The sequence below is a fragment of the Vulpes vulpes genome, chromosome 12, assembly GCF_048418805.1.
Source record: "Vulpes vulpes isolate BD-2025 chromosome 12, VulVul3, whole genome shotgun sequence".
In the NCBI taxonomy this organism is placed as follows: Eukaryota; Metazoa; Chordata; class Mammalia; order Carnivora; family Canidae; genus Vulpes; species Vulpes vulpes.
This window is the reverse complement of record NC_132791.1, coordinates 77,489,656-77,505,970: the sequence shown is the minus strand read 5'-3', so window position 1 is coordinate 77,505,970 and position 16,315 is coordinate 77,489,656. Positions and strand designations below refer to the sequence as shown.

At 38.5% G+C, this 16,315-nt stretch overlaps 1 protein-coding gene across 16 annotated transcripts in view; it reads right to left on the bottom strand.

Annotated features, from left to right (window-relative positions):
* Nucleotides 1-1,142: 1,142 nt before the first annotated feature.
* The window catches only part of SLC17A1 (solute carrier family 17 member 1), a 78,384-nt gene continuing 63,211 nt past the window's right edge, over nt 1,143-16,315 (bottom strand). For 10 of the 16 annotated variants that reach the window (XR_011995651.1, XM_072728974.1, XM_072728981.1 and 7 more), the window contains 2 exons: nt 12,174-12,281; nt 4,584-5,395 (listed from right to left, as the gene is read on the bottom strand). Coding sequence is in view for 11 of the 16 variants with exons in the window: in XM_072728974.1 (XP_072585075.1) it covers nt 5,003-5,395; nt 12,174-12,281 (501 nt within the window). In the remaining 5 variants the exon portion in view is untranslated. Of the gene's footprint in view, nt 1,419-4,583; nt 6,062-12,173; nt 12,282-16,315 lie in introns of those variants that run through there. The other 6 variants (XR_011995653.1, XR_003235076.2, XM_072728979.1 and 3 more) reach the window with 3 other exon arrangements.

Here is a 16,315-nt window from a genome sequence, read left to right as displayed (position 1 = left end):
CCTGCTGGGGATCCCTCTCACTCCTAAGAGCTTTCTCTATATTTCTGCTTAATAAGCTTCTAGCATTTTGCTCACTCTCGGTTGTCCACGAGATTCATTCTTTGACTCTGTGAGACAAGGACCAAGCTCTCCTGTATCACCATGGGAGCTTTTATAGGTTTTTCTCCTTAGAGCTCCTCCTTTGTTTGAGAAACTGTTTCTCCCATATCCATTCCAGTTAACAAATCCTTAGAGTCTTTCTAGAAACAGTGCCATTGCACAAGATTGCTTCAGAAGAGCTGAAAGACATTCCTGGAAATAAATTCACATGTTTGACTAAAAGACAGAGGGGAGTACTCATGAGCATATTTTGCAATCCTAAAAATAAGTAGAATTAATTGTAATCAACCTGGTGAATTCGAGTGTTTATCACATCTGTAAATAATAAATTCATCCAGAAGATGCATCAGATCTTATCAAAGGAACTGTGTGATTCAGAGCCATTATAAACGAAGAAGACACAGTTAATCACAGCTTGTATTTTGCAAACTTAGATCTTTTGAGAACACTTTAGTTTCTGACGATGTTTAAGTAGTTTATCTGCAGCTGGAGGCCTTGAGGACTGCCTCACATGGTTCTGGTTCTGCCCCAGAACACAAAGATGATTCAATACTGGTACATCCATAAAAGTGATTGACCAAATTAGGAAGTCAATATTGCTACAGCACTATATTCATAACAATGGTTACTAAAAATACATCTGAAAATGCTCGCTATAGGTACTTTAAACACTCTTAATAAACTGAGGATAATGGGATAAATATTAAAAATTATTACTGAATGGATTAAAAAAGTCTAACATCATATGTTCGATAGCGAAATAATAGTTTTATTGTCATTAATGTCAAGAACCTGTGAAAAACAGTTCTTGTCACCACCTTATGTCTTTGTTGTGGAATATTAGACAAAATGATTAAGTATGGCATTTAACCATGGCCATCGCTAAGACAATCATACTCTCCCATGATTTAACTGTATACCTAGTGTGGTAGTCAGCTTCTAAGATGGCAACGCTCCTTTGGCAATCAGGTTATAATAGATAATGCAGCTTCTTTTAGTCAGAAAGCATCAGAACATAGCAAATGTCTGATTCTCAGCAGCACTGCCGATATAAAGAGATACTTTTATTTATCACAACTTTTATTTTATATATTCACAGTACTCTAAAAACAATCCTTGATTTGAATGACAAAGGCATCCCAAAGTAGTCCACTGAGAATTATCACCGACAGAGGAACTCCTGATGCCCATGGCTGCAGAGGATGAGAGTAGGAAGTGACCTACCTTGGCACCTCTGGCAGGTAGGGAGAACAGCCCACCCAATGGGGTCTTGAACAGCACTGGCCATGTTTTTTGGTTAGGGCATTTGTGGAGCTATCCTAGGGTAAGAGAGCAAAATACAGTTGTTTTTGGCATCATGATAACAACACAGTGTTTGAGAAAGAAAAATAAATATGTAGCCAATAGTGGCTGGGTGGGGAAACCTTATTTTAGGGCTTTTCTTTCAATGATGTAAGGACCTGGGCTTACATGGTGATGGGATTAGCAAGCAATGGAAGGAAGCATGTAAACTTTTAGTCTTAGCTCAATTGCCTCATGGCAGAGTACCACACAAGGTGGTACAGGGAAGCCTGTTGCTGGGAATTAGACAGTTGCTATGTTCTGATGCTTTCTGACTAAAAGAAACTGTATTATCTATTACAACCTGATCACCAAAGGAGCATCACTATCTTAGAAGCTGATTACCACACTAGGTGAGGTGGTACATAACCAGTACTGCCTTACCTCCAAGACTGTATCATTTCTCCAAGTATATTCTAGTCAGGAGTAACCTTTCAAGGAATTTAGTATATATTAACATGGGGAAATATATAATAGGGGAATTATAATGCCTAACCATAATACTTCCTTTCGATTCATCACCAATAGTATTTAGAACCTAGAGCTGGTCCTTATTCCCATTTTATTCATTATTATTCACCATAAAAATTAATTTTGCTCTGGCCTATGGCTCTTGAGACAGCAGTCAAGAGAATTATAGGACTGTTTTGTTCTGGGTAAATATTAGAATGTAATGTTATCTTGTAATTTTGATATATTGGTCATCAAGTCTGAGAGAGAATCTTATATTTAAATGGTCTCAGATTTATGTAAATAAAATGTACTTTCTTCCTATTGGAAAAAAAAGTAAAAGATTAGTGATTTGAAGAGAAGCTAAAGCAGAGAAAAAGCAAAACCCTACAAGTGGTGAGGAGGTATAATCAAATCACAGGTGACTAGTGTGATTACAGTTTACTACACTTGGTCCTATGGCTACAGTGAATATAAAATCACATAATATATGCCAAATTTCTGATATTTTTCCTTAATGAGATTTTATTTTTTGCTCTTTCAAAAAGAATCAATTTCATTAAAAATTTAAAATTTTTACTTAAAATACAGTTACATGACAATAGTTTCTCTGACATAATCTCATTTGAGAGGGCAGTGACTAGGGAGCAGAGTGGTCGGGGCAAGAGTGATTGATATCTAAGACCAGCAGGTACAAAACTTCTCAATTCTTTCAGAACTAACATTTGGGAAACCTCCATACTGTTTTCCAGAGTGGCTGCACCAGTCGCATTTCCACCAACAGTGTCAGAGTTAAAAACAGAACTACCCCACTATCCAGAAATTGCACTACTAGGTATTTACCCAAAGAATGTAAAATACTAATTTGAAGAGATACATGCCCTCTGAGGCCCATAGCAACATTATTGACAATAGCCAAATTATGTAAAGAGCCCAAATGTCCATTGACTGATGAATGGATAAAGAAGATGTGATAGATATAGATAATGGAATATTACTCAGCCATCAAAAAGAATGAAATCTTTCCGTTGGCAACAACATGTATGGAAGCTAGAGAGTATAATGCTAAGCAAAATAAGTTAGTCAGAGAAAGACAAATACCATGTGATTTCACTCACATGTGGAGTTTTAGAAACAAAACAAATGAGCACAGAAAAAAAAAAAAAAGAGAGGGCAAATGAAGAAACAGACTCTTAACTCTAGAGAACAAACTAATGGTTACCAGTGGGGAAGTGGGAGGGGGATGGGTGAGATAGGTGATGGGGATAAAGGAGTAAGTGCACCAGTTGTTATATGTAAGTGTTTAATCACTATATTGCACGTAGGTTAACTAACTGGAATTTCAATAAAAACTTGAAAAAAGTTTCTATATTTGGTAGAAGGATATTCATAAATTTTGGAGTTGTTTTACTTTAACATTGTTTCTAAAAGTGTTTGCTCATTGTTTTTCACATGAATGCTACAGTCCCTCAGAATACCCTACTTATCTTCACAAGTCATTTTATATCTTGAGTTGCACACAAATAAATCACTTATTTCATTGCCTTCCAAAACAATGTCATGAAGTCTGCTGTTCAATGAAGGGGGGCTATATTTTTGGATATGACTTTAATATTGACTTGATAAATTAGTCTATTTTTTCCAGAAAACAAATTGGATATATATGTATAATGTATGAAATTTACATGGAGATTTCAAGTAGTAAACCAAAAAATTATATTTAACCTAAAAATTCATGATCTAATATCCCCTTCCCAGTCCTCTCATTCACTTTTTATATGTTATTTTATTAACTATTTATTGTTAAATTTTAAAAACATAAATTAAAAAACCATAGATTTTAACAGGGCTTTTGCTTTCAAATCAAATGTAACATTTGTAAAAAAAAAAAAAAAAAAAAAAAAAACAACCAAAAAACCAAGACCCAAAAAGTGTTAAATTCAAAATTTGCTCAAAGGGCATCTGTGCCTAGTTATTACTTATTTCACTGAAAAAAGCACTTAGTAAAATAAGACTAGTAGTATTCATAACATATGGGCCAAATATATCTCAACCTGAAGTCCAATATGATGTTTGATGACAAAATATCATACTGTTTCCAGGAGAGATGGGCTGCAACACTAAATCTTTATATCACCATCACTATTTGATGACATTTTGTGATTTATTTAGAAATATTAATCAAGGAATTCTCCAGGTAGTTTACTTATTGCACAGTATATAAACATCTAAAAACAAAACAAAACAAAAATGACCATTTTAGCAAAGCAGTCAAAGACATTTCTATGAGAAAACAAACACAAAATACTCTTTTTTTAACTATGAGGCTATGAGGTAAAACAATGGAATCCACATACCCAACAAATTATCACATTTACCCAAAAGCTATGGAGATTTGGGGCACATATAACAAAAATGTGTAGTAATGGGAAGAAAAGTCTACAGCTTCTTAAGAAGATTAACCTAAGATTAGAAGAAATGACATCATTTGATAGCTAAGAATGATCACTTATGAAAGTCACTTGTTCTTTGAAATAAGTGTTCTCTCTCCCTTTCTGTGTGTATGTGTATGTATTTCTGTGTGTATGTATCTGTGTGTGTGTGTGTGTGTGTGTGTTAGCTGTGGGGGTTTTTCCCTTCACAAAAAAGATAGAAAAATTATGGAAAATATGAAAAGAAAATGGAATCATAGATGAATTACACAAAAACATATTTCATTTTTATTTATGTAGAAAACATAATAGTACAGTCAACTTAGTGAGGAACATGCTCAAAATTGGTCGATACTGATCAATGTATTTCCTGCCTTAAAGATTAGATATCCACTCTGGGACTCTGGGATAACAGGAAATAATGATTCAATATTCAATAATACAAAAAAAGGCAAGTCTACAGCTGTATCAGTCCATCCAGTCAGGAGAGAGAAACCACAAAGTGAACTGAATGAGCAAAGTTTAATATGAAGAATTATTAACTCAACAGCCTGGAGAAAGGAGAAGATGGCTAGTGAGAAAGAAGAGAACTCTAAGTCACAGAGCTTCGAGGAGCAGAGGAAACGGCCCACTGCCACCCCTCAGGCTGAAAGGAAGTACTAGGGATGGAGATCCAGACCTTAGCAGTGATGGGGCACGTGGAGCTCAGTGGACTGCAGAGAAGCTTCTGGAGCGTTGTACCTGCAGGACTGGCTGGAAATCCAGGCTCTGGGGTGTGAGGGAATGCTCCTCACTGGGAAGGGTCTGCTGGTGGCCTGCAGGCAGCTGTGCCCTGAGGGAGCCAGTTCAGAAGACAGGCAGCTACAGAGGTTCCATACCTTTCTGGAGAAGCCCAAGGTGGTCCTGGAGCTTGGGGAGCGGGCGTGGGCAGCCACATGCAGCAAGCAAATGCTTCTCCTCCATAATGTCTCTCCAGTGTCCTTGTCTGATGCGGCTTCTGTGCCAGCTGACAAAAGTCTAACATTTAAGAAGGGCCAAGTCCATTCCCCAGAGCAGGCCAATGGTAACTGCAGCTGAAAGCAATAGAATCAATGACTGGTAGGGCTGGCTGGCCTCTCTGAGGAAAAATGTGAAGCTTCAGAGAGTTCCTGACAGCATCCCCAGGGGTCCCTATCTCCAATTCTTGCCACTGTGGCTCAGAAGGACCTGAGGAGGTGAGACAGGCAGTTCTACCCCAAGGCTTCTTTGTTGTTATTGTCCTGTCATCTTCCTGAGGTTGCACAGAGCTGAATATTAATTCAGTAGCTCAACGAAGCCACAGGGAAATAGGCTTTTTCTATTTTTCTATTCTACTTCTGTGTAGAATACATGATGGTTCACAGATACTTAGTGGCCTTCCTTGGAGGAACGATTGTACTTCTCTGCCATATGCTGTCCACCTGGATCATGTGACTTGCCTTGATCAATGTAATTTGAGCAGAAATAACATGTTTAATTTCCAGCTGTACATTTTTCCACGTACTCTCTTTCCTCTGCCACCAGACTGGCAATATTTCAGATGGAGGCTGCCCATCAGCCTGGCCTCAGCATGAAGATAATGTGGAACAGAGATGCAGCCGGTCTGTGTTACATATGTAACATGGAGAATGAAATAAAACATCATGGACGAAGGTTCCACTTGTTAGCACAGCATAACTGCACCTCTCCTAACCAACACGGAATTTAGTGCAGAGCGTAGCCTAGGATGATTGAAAACAAAAACACGCATAACCAGTTTTTGGCATTGGCTTCAGGGATGGGATGGGGAAAAAGAAACTGTTATTAAGGTTTAATAGGACAGTTGTCCCTAATTTGCACTCGTGAAACATTTAGAAATTTTCTCTTATGATAATTTACAGGCAATTTCCCTATCAAGCCTATTATTTCTGGTGAAGTTTTTGGCAAAACAAATGCAAACCATGTGATTTGCTCCTGACTACGTTTGACAGAATTACAAAGAGGACAATCTGAAAAGCCATCAGCCAGTTTGCAAATGGGAATGAAAGAAACTGAGGGAGAAACTAAAAATTCTCAACTGCAACACTGAAAAGGTAAAATAGAGAAATGATTTAGGTAAGAAAGTCCTTTTTAAGCTTGGCCTTCTGCAACTACCAAATCAAGGTGTGACCATTTCAAAAAAATCCCTCAGTGGACCAAGAAAATGTCCTGTAAATAACTTTAGTTGGCAAAATGGCCCAAGAAAACGAAACTAAGGTGATGGCTTTCCTATTGAAGTGTAATAGGCTCAAAGTATCCAAAATTGGGAGGTAGGAGGAGAAGAGCGGGTTAAAAGAAGGGGGGAGGGAAGGAGAGATTACATTGAGAATCCCATGTCAAGAGGAGTTATGGGTATGGCTGTTGGCATGTGTAACTGATAAGTTTTGGAATATAGGTGAGGTTTGGGGGGATGAAGACTGGGGCCAACAAGCAAGGAAGAATTCTTGAGACATCTTTAGTGCACAATGGTGGTTTTATGAAAGCACAGGGACAGGACCTGCAGGCAGGAAAAGCTGCTGCCCCAAGTTTGTGAGGGGTGGCTGATTATATACCTTGGAGTTGGGGGAGGAAGAGAGGCTTTCTTTATTTTATTTTATTTTTGTTTAAGTTCGATTTGTCAACATACAGTATAACACCCAGTGCTCATCCCATCAAGTGCCCTCCTCGGTGCCCATAACTCAGTTACCCCAACACCCCCCACCCTCACCCCCACCTCCCCTTCCACAGCCCTTTGTTTCCCAGAGTTAGGAGTCTCTCATGGTTTGTCTCCCTCTCTAATTTTTCCCACTCAGTTCCCCTCCGAAAAGAGAGGTTTTCAAGAGGCTCTTTTGTATGCTTAAGAGGACCTAGAAGATACTGGGGTCCTTGTCATTGTCAAGTTAAGGTTGTTTTTCCCTCTAGTAAAGCATTAACATTAAGATAGTTGGGAGTTTCCTTTTGGAAGTTAGGTTATTGATAAGAATGCTTTTTTCCTTGTAAATCACTAAAACATTTTGTAAACTGAGGGAGACTCATGTCTATAGGACTATAAACTCTATAAATTAACAATTTGTTCTTCCTTTCCCTTAGCTTTAGGGCAGCCAGGAGTGCCTGAGGAATTTCACACACATCCCATCTAGGTGGGGTGGGTCCTTTATGGGGTGTAAGCTTCTGCTTTGTCCTCATCTAGCCTTCTGTTCCCTCATCAGAACCAAATATACAAGAAAGCTGATTAACATTCTGAGTGATAGAATATCAAAGAGCTACCAACCTGGATAAAAAAGGCTTTAAAGTGGCTGTGAGTGATCATAGGTTAAAGTGTCACTTGGGGACTCATTTTTTTATTGTCAGAGGTGGGCCAAGAAATCTGCTCAGTCTATAAGGACTCTTCAAATATGGCCAAAGAGGATGCAGAAAAGGATGAATCAACCAGAGGGTAAAGCCAAGAGCCATGAAGAAAGATGTTCTGGGGGTACTGCTGTATCTCCCAGGTACAGAAGGATCATTAGAGACTATGTGCCATCTCTTGAAATAGCTACCTACATGATTTCAGATTTCTTTGAACTAGCTACTATTGTGTGTTCACTCTGTTTGCAGTTGTCTTACCCATGTTCTAGCTTACACAGTGGGTAGGTGTAGAGCAGAAGACATCTTGTTAATCTATGGGTTTCTGGAACAAGAAGCCACATTCTGATGGATGAGATAATATCAGAAGAATCTTGAACATCGGGGCAGCCTGCGTGGCTCAGCAGTTTAGCGCCACCTTTGGCCCAGGTTGTGGTCCTGGGGACCCGGAATCGAGTCTCACGTCGGGCACCCTGCGTAGTGCCTGCTTCTCCCTCTGCCTGTGTCTCTGCCTCTCTCTCTGTGTGTCTCTCATGAATAAATAAATGAAATTAAAAAAAAAAAAAAAAGAATCTTGAGCATCAGGCCTGGCTGTCTGGTTAAATGAGACTTTTGAGTAGGCTGTCTTAGGAAGGAAGAAAGTATATTTTGTGTGCAGAAAGGAGAGTTCACTGAACACAGTTTAACAGAAGCCTGGACTGTGATAGGCTGTATTAGTTTTCAAAAATATTCCCTGGCCTTCCTTTGGAAAGGATTATATTTCTCTACCTTGGTTCTCCTGGGCTTGGCCACATGACTTGCTTTGTCCCATGAAATGTGAGTAGAACTGACATCCAGGCAAAACCTGTAAAACTTTTTTTAAGCCAGCACCCAGTTCACCATGATTTATTTTTAGTTCTGCCAGAGACCAGCCATGTTCCAGATAAAACCTCGTTCATAAAACTGAGTCCTAGAGTCAGGAAAACATGGTGCACAGCTACAGCCAGCATACAGTGGACATGAATCACCAACATCACATAAACTTTTGTTGTTATAAGTAACTGAGATTTTGGGGCCATTTCTTACCTCATCCCAATCCTGACTGATAAAATCTATCAGTTTATTGGCTTTATCCTATTCTTGCTATCTTATGGTCTTCCCACAGTGCTACACTTTCAGACCTTACACCTACCGTCAAGACAGAGAAAAAGGAAAAAAAGACAAGGCATAGGCCTACTTTTTTTAATCGGTCAACAGCCAGAAATGTGTAATTCCAAGGAAAGCACAAAAATGAGGTTTTTGTTTTTATAGCCATTAATGGTAGAGAAATCTAGGACATAGAAATTTAGAAACTTTACCTATGGTTTGTAATTTTTATAGTTTATTACAAGTAAAATAACTTAAGTAAAATTCTTTGCTCAAATCTGGTCTTCTTCTCTAACCTGTCTGCTACTATTCACTTTTCAGTGTTCTCAACTAACTGTTCCATGCATCCATCCTGCCCAGGTTACAGATGTGCATTCATGTTTTTTGAACCTATTTCTTTAGATTTGTGTTTGGAGTTGCATCCTTCAACCTTTTTTTCCCTCTTAATAATCTTCTGGGATTACTATCCAAACATCATAATTAGAGGTTTCTTGGAAAAAATATTTTCAAGTGTTTTACTTTTTATTTTTATTTATTTATTTTTAAGATTTTAATTTATTTATTCATGAGAGACACACACAGAGAGAGAGGCAGAGACACAGACAGAAGGAGGAGAAGCAGGCCCCATGCAGGGAACTCAACTTGATCCTGGGACTCCAGGGCCAAAGGCAGGAGCTAAACTGCTGAGCCACCTGGGCTGCCCCATGTTTTACTTTTTAAATAACATCATGAAACATTTGAAATCAACTTGGGGATTTGGGCATTTTGGTAGAACTGTAAGTGTAAAGGCCCCAAGGTAGGAACGGCTTTCAGGGGGAGGCAAAGGGAGAGTGGATGGAGTAGAGTCAGCAGGGAGCAGGGCCAAGTTGTGAAGTCTGGAAGCACCTTAAAGAGATGAAATTTGGTCCATTTTGTCCATTTTGTCCTAATTTCACTGAGAAGGCTTTGGAAGACTTTAAGCCAGTAAGTAGTGGATTTACATATTTATGTAAATTATAATATATATATTTACATTTTCAACATTCTACTGTGGGGAGATGAGCTGAAAGAGAGAGGACAAACAGTGGAGCCGGTAAGAGTCTACTTTATTTACCCCAGGGGCAGGTGATTGCATTAGGAATGGAGGAAATGAAAAGCAATGGGACTTGGGAAAAGGTCTGAAGGCAGAGCTGATAGAACATGCTGGTGGATTCAACACTCACTAAGGGAAAGACTAATTAGCAGACTAATTAATGAAGACTCCAAGGTTTGGGGCAATATTAATTGGTGAAATGGTGATGCCATCAGCCAAGATGGGGAGCCTGGGACAAGGGTAGTAATGGAGGGGGTTTAGGAGTCCTTCATGTGAAGACTGAGATGCCTCCTGGATACTCAAGGAGAGATGAGGGTGGCTGAAAGGCTGAAGAGCTGAAGTTCTGGCTCAGGAAGAAGTCAGAGGAAGAGCAGGTAAAGAAAAGAGACTGTAGGCTCACCTTGGGAGTGAGTCTGAATAAGGAAGAAATTCAAGGTCACAGTCCTGGGCATACCAATATGAGAAGTTACAGAAAACATGAGAACCTGCTAAAGGGATTCAGAAGGAGGACCCAATAAGGCATGAGGGAAATCAGGCCTGAATCATGGGTGACTATCAAGTGAAACAATCCAGGGAAGGAATGAGTGACAGAAAGCTGTCAGCCTTACCAGATAAAGCCTTGGAACTGGCCACCGGATTTACCAGAATGGGAGTCATTGATGGCTTTGCCAAGGGCCTTCTTGTCTCAAGTAGGCTCAAGAAAGAACTGGAGCCAAGGGGATGGAACACAAGTATATGTGAGTCTTCTGAAATGTTCTGTTATGGAAGGGAGCAGAATCACAGGCTGTGAATTTTCCCAGAAAGCTCAATGGTCTTTGTGCCAATAGCTATCATCAGAAAACCACAAAAGTCATTTGAGTCAACCAAAATGGATATTAAGTCTTTGCCCTGTGAAGAACCTACTTCTACTAAAGGTCCTGGTGGAGACAGGACTCAAAGGGGTCACGACATACCCTATCCTAATGAGGAGCATAGTGAACAGCATTGCAAACAGGGGATATGGGGTATCCGGATCCTACAAGCAGGAACACTGATTCTGGTGGGGAGATTAGGCAAGATGAAAGTGACCTCAGTTGGCCATGGAACCTGAGGAAGGTCTAATGAGCTTGGTCTACCAGTCAATTAATAAAAGTTACAAATTAAACCACTCACCCAAAACAATCTTCCCATTAAGTAACATAAAGGCTAAAGGTTTTGAGGTAATCATTTACCTCCTGGAGCAATACAGGGCAATGCAGAGAATTCTGAAAAGCTTAAGGGAATCTACTGGAAAGGAATAAAGACCTCGCACTCTAACTCCCTGAGATTAGCTTTCAATCTTTCCCCTTAATATTCTGCTTTTGAGATGATGGAAATTGGTCTTTCTCTCATTTGCTCTCTTGGGATGGAGGTTGTGGGGTAGGGAAAAGAATTCTTTCCTAAGATAATTCTGAAAAGTAAAGGAGGATATCACCTTATTCTAAAAGAAACAAAAGCCCCAGAACTCCAGAGAATAAAACTTCGGGGAATAAATTCATCCAAAAGAACAGTTTCAGAGCCAGAGTCCAAATTATCTGAAGCATGTGGAGGTGAACCAGCAATTTTAAACTATGCTTTTAAGGGTTAATATCACCCAAATATTGGGACCAGACTAGATACCTTTAGCTTAAGATTCTTTATTGGGCTTATTTTTGTGGGATGTAATAATAATAATAATAATAATAATAATAATAAAGCACTGACCACATCTGTGGTGAGACAATGAATACAAAAGCTGAATTCTGGGGCAAAGGAAGATTTTTATCAGGACTAAAAGATCAAATAACCAAAACAGATGAGACCTCTCCAGTGAATTTATGCATGGGGAAAAGCAAAACAAAATGCAATCCTGTGACTTTGGGAAGTAGTTACTGGGTGAAGAGTTTGGGGCAAAGGATTTTGATTTTGGAGTTATGAATATGAGCCACCAGCTGCTTCCTATATGGAGGAAATGTTCAGTGCTGAGACCAGATATAAAAACATGGGAGCTACTAATAACTCAGCAAGGGTACCTTATAGAAGAGTCTCACTCCAGGGTGAACTAGTGAAGAGCAGAAGAGCAAGACAAGGGTTAATGCAAAGGGAATAAACACAGAATCAGTCTTGACCAGGGAGTAGGACAGTAAATTGATAGAATGACTCATTCAATATCCTTGCAGGTTTGTTCCTCATTTACTTAGTCTGTAAGTAAATAGATAAAAATGAGGACTTTCAAATTTATATTTCTGCCTGAGCCCCCTTGTCTCAAGCTACAGATTCATAGACACAATGCTTACCCGACCATCTTCCCTTCTGGGTCTAACAGTCATCTCAACACCAACTGCAGAATGAAACTCCCAGTTTTCTTCTGGAAACTTGCTTTCCTCCCACTTGCTTTCCCATCTCTGTGGAGTATAACACCATTTAGTCATTTGTACAAGCCATAAATCTAGAAGTCTCCAATAATCTCTCCCATTCTCTCATCCCCTACCCACCTCATTAGCAATTCTTATTGGCTTTCACTCCAAAACAGATCCTCAGTCTGGTCTGCATTCCCTTCTATATATTTGACCAGCATTACCAGATTAATGTTTCTTAATTTTAATTCTTTTTTTTTAAATTTTTATTTATTTATGATAGTCACACACAGAGAGAGAGAGAGAGAGAGAGAGAGAGAGAGAGAGAGAGAGGCAGAGACACAGGCAGAGGGAGAAGCAGGCTCCATGCACCGGGATCCCGATGTGGGACTCGATCCCGGGTCCCCAGGATCGCACCCTGGGCCAAAGGCAGGTGCCAAACCGCTGCGCCACCCAGGGATCCCCTGTATCTTAATTTTAAAACCAGAACTTGGGACAATGTAGATGAGAGCTGTCATTGTCTCAATGTGATTTTTTTTCTTTTCATAATTTTCCATTCACTTATAAATACATAAATTACACAAGGTAATTATGCAGATGTATGTTTTACTTATTTTATTACCTTGGTACTTACTGTTCTACAACTTGCTTTTTTCTCTTTGTTAGATTTTTATTTTAATTCCAATTAGTTAACACACAGGGTTGTGTTAGTTTCAGGTGTACATTATAGTGATTCATCACTTTTATGCAACACCCATTTTCATCACAAGTGCCCTCCTTAAGGCCCATCCCCTACCCATATCCCCTCTGGTGAACATCCTGTTTTCTCTAGAGTTAAAAGTCTGTTTCTTTCTCTCTCTTTTTCCTTTGTTTGCTTGTTTTGCTTCTTAAATTCCACATACAAATGAAATCATATGGTATTTCTCTTTCTCTGACTTATTTTACTTAACATTATATTCTCTAGCTCTATCCATGTTGTTACAAATGCAGGATTTCATTCTTTTTTATGGCTGAGTAATATTTCATTATGTATATATTATATATAATATAATATATATAACATATACAATATTATATAATATATATACACACACTACCTCTTCTTTATCTAATCATCAATTGATGGACAGGGGGCTGCTTCCATATCTTGGCTCTTGTAATAATGCTGCTATAAACATAGAGGTACATGCATCCCTTTGAATTTACAACTTGCTTTTTTCACTTAATATGTCCTTTAAATCTTCAATACGAAAGATTTTATTAGTTCTTTTTGATGACTATATCATATTCCAAAAATATATGTACTTTACTTTATTTAACTACTCAAACGTTAATGGCTGCTAGTTAGCTGCTAATTTTTCACTTTTACAAATATTGCTACAAGGATTATCTTGGGACAAGCGTTTGTGTGTCTGTGCATGTTATTCCCTGGCAGATGCCATGAAGCAGCAGTACCAAGTGGAAGGATGCCCTGACTCGCCCAAACAATAGCTTATTTCCCCACATTTTTGTCTAAACTCTGGATAAGTCTTTTAAATATTTATGGAAGCATACAGGTAAGAAATAATAAGATCTTGTTCTTCTAATATCCATGTCTTTGATAGTAAGGCAGGGTGCATTTTGCCATGTCTATTCTTCATCTGTGTTTCTGTATTGTATTGTACTGATAGTTCCTACTCTTCACCTGCTTTTTTATACTGTCTTTAAAAAAAATTATTATTATCCTGAAGGTTAAAAAAACACTGCTTTCTTATCTGATATCATAATGTATTTACTTTCTATCCCTCCACCCCCGCCAATGACCTTTTATGGTATCTATCGTTACAGATAAGTTTCATGTATTTTGTATCCCAGAGGACCCTTATGATATGTCTAGGTATAGCTTTAACTTAATTTCTCTGGCTTCAGACTCACTGTGATTCCTGAATCTGAGAAATATTGTTTCACTTATTCTGGAAAAGTCCTTTTATTTCTTAAAGCATTAGCTCTCCTTGTTTCTATTCATTTTCTTTTCCAAAAGTCATATTCAACATATACCAGACATTTTCACCCTATTTTCCAAGTCCCTTAACTTTGCTACCATAAGTCATTATCACTCTGAGCTTTACTCTGTATAATTTAGTCTGTAAAACTTGTTCTGTATAAATTACTTTATTCTGTATAATTCTGTTGCAGCTTCTATTGTAATTATTCAGTCATTAACTAGTTGTCTAATGACTAATGACTTAGTTTCCTTTTTTTTTTATTTTTATGACTTAGTTTCTAATTTCAATGCCTAAATTTGCCTTTTGTATTTCAAGTAGTGACTTTTTAAAAGATTTTATTTATTTATTTATTTATTTATTTATTCATGAAAGACACACACACAGAGAGGCAGAGACACAGGCAGAGGGAGAAGCAGGCTCCATGCAGGGAGCCCGATGTGGGATTCGATCCCCGGACTCCAGGATCACACCCTTGGCCAAAAGCAGGTGCTAAACCACTGAGCTACCCAGGGATTCCCACAAGTAGTGTCTTTCTTAAATTTTCTTGTTCTTTTGGGTATCTTCTTACATTTTAGAGTCTAGCCTTTATTTCTTCTATTATTTTAAGCATGCTTATATAAGGCATTTATCAGTTTATCCTACTCTTGGAAGTTCTCAGAAAGTTGATCTTGCTACGTGTTGAGTGTGAGGACTTGGCTCATAATAAGATCTCCATTATAATTGCCTTCTTAGCAGAGGTCTAAGACTTCATCCCTCATCCCCAGAGACCTAGATCTTAAGACCATGCATCACTGAAACTGATGTCTGCTTCCCACCCCAGTCTCAAAGTCACTGAAGTTTGTTCATACTGCAAAATTTTCATTACATCCATGGGGATAGCTCTTACTATCTTTGGAGCCATATATTTAAAAAGATGTTTGCCATATTTTATGTGGTATATCTAGATGTTTTATAACATTCAGGTAATTTAAGAAATTGAAATCTTCCAGATGAAATTTCAAAGGAGATTGTAAAGTTTTAAAATCCAGTTGATATATGTATCTGTTGAGAGACATAGGAACATGGAACTGGAAAGGATACTACAGTCCATGAAGGCAATCCAGACCAGACCCTTCATTTCAGAGAAGCAGAGACTGAGGCTCAGGGTAACTGTGAGTTACTTCCCAGGGCCACACAACTGGCTAGTGATAGAGTCTGCACAACAAATGAGGTCTCCTGAACCCTAATTTAGCACTTTTCCCTTCAAATATTTCCTCCTAATTCTTAGAATTGGGGCAGTGTCATGTGTGATAAAGGACACTTGTCACCCTGTATTTGCTTTGGCATTCTTTTATTTCAGTAGGTGAATAGCAGTCTCTGGGAGAAGAGAACCAAAACGCCTATTAGAGCAGACGCCAAGACAGTGGGAGATACTTCCAGTGATGGTAATCTAAACGTGGCTCAAGCGCCAATCTCTAGGAAAGGTAAAATCATGTACTGGTTATGGATAAAACCCCTACTTTCCTTTTGGTGATATATAGCATGATGCTGCCACCTATTGCCAAGAATTCTATATAGCTATAAAGCATTTTTTTATGGAGAATTATTTCACTTCTTGCAGGAAACCTTGAAGGTATAGAGGACAAGTAGATATCAAGACATTATTTATAGATGAATGAAAAAATTCAGAGCAGATGCTAAGTAGAAAATATGGAAACCAGTCTTGGTTTTTCTGATTCTAAGTCTAGGAGCATCCAATTAGATCTCTCTGCTCATAAAGATCCAGACCTACCTCAAAGAGAACAGGCTTTTCCTTTCCTTTCCATCATAAAAGTCATTTTTCCTCCTCCATGTTGCCTATATTACAACTTAGTGTTTTTCTATAATATATCATAAGAAAACCCGTTGAACACCTTATTTTCCTCTAAACTCTTAATGGTTCATAATTATGTGATTCATTAATTCTCTTATGGATACAGACTTTTCATAAGATAACACCTTTGAAAAGCAGAGCACTGACCAAGGTGGGTCAACACCTTGGTCAACCGCCTATTAAGAAGAGATCATTTTGGGATGCCTTGGTGGCTCAGTGGTTGAAGGTCTGCATTTGGCTTTGGT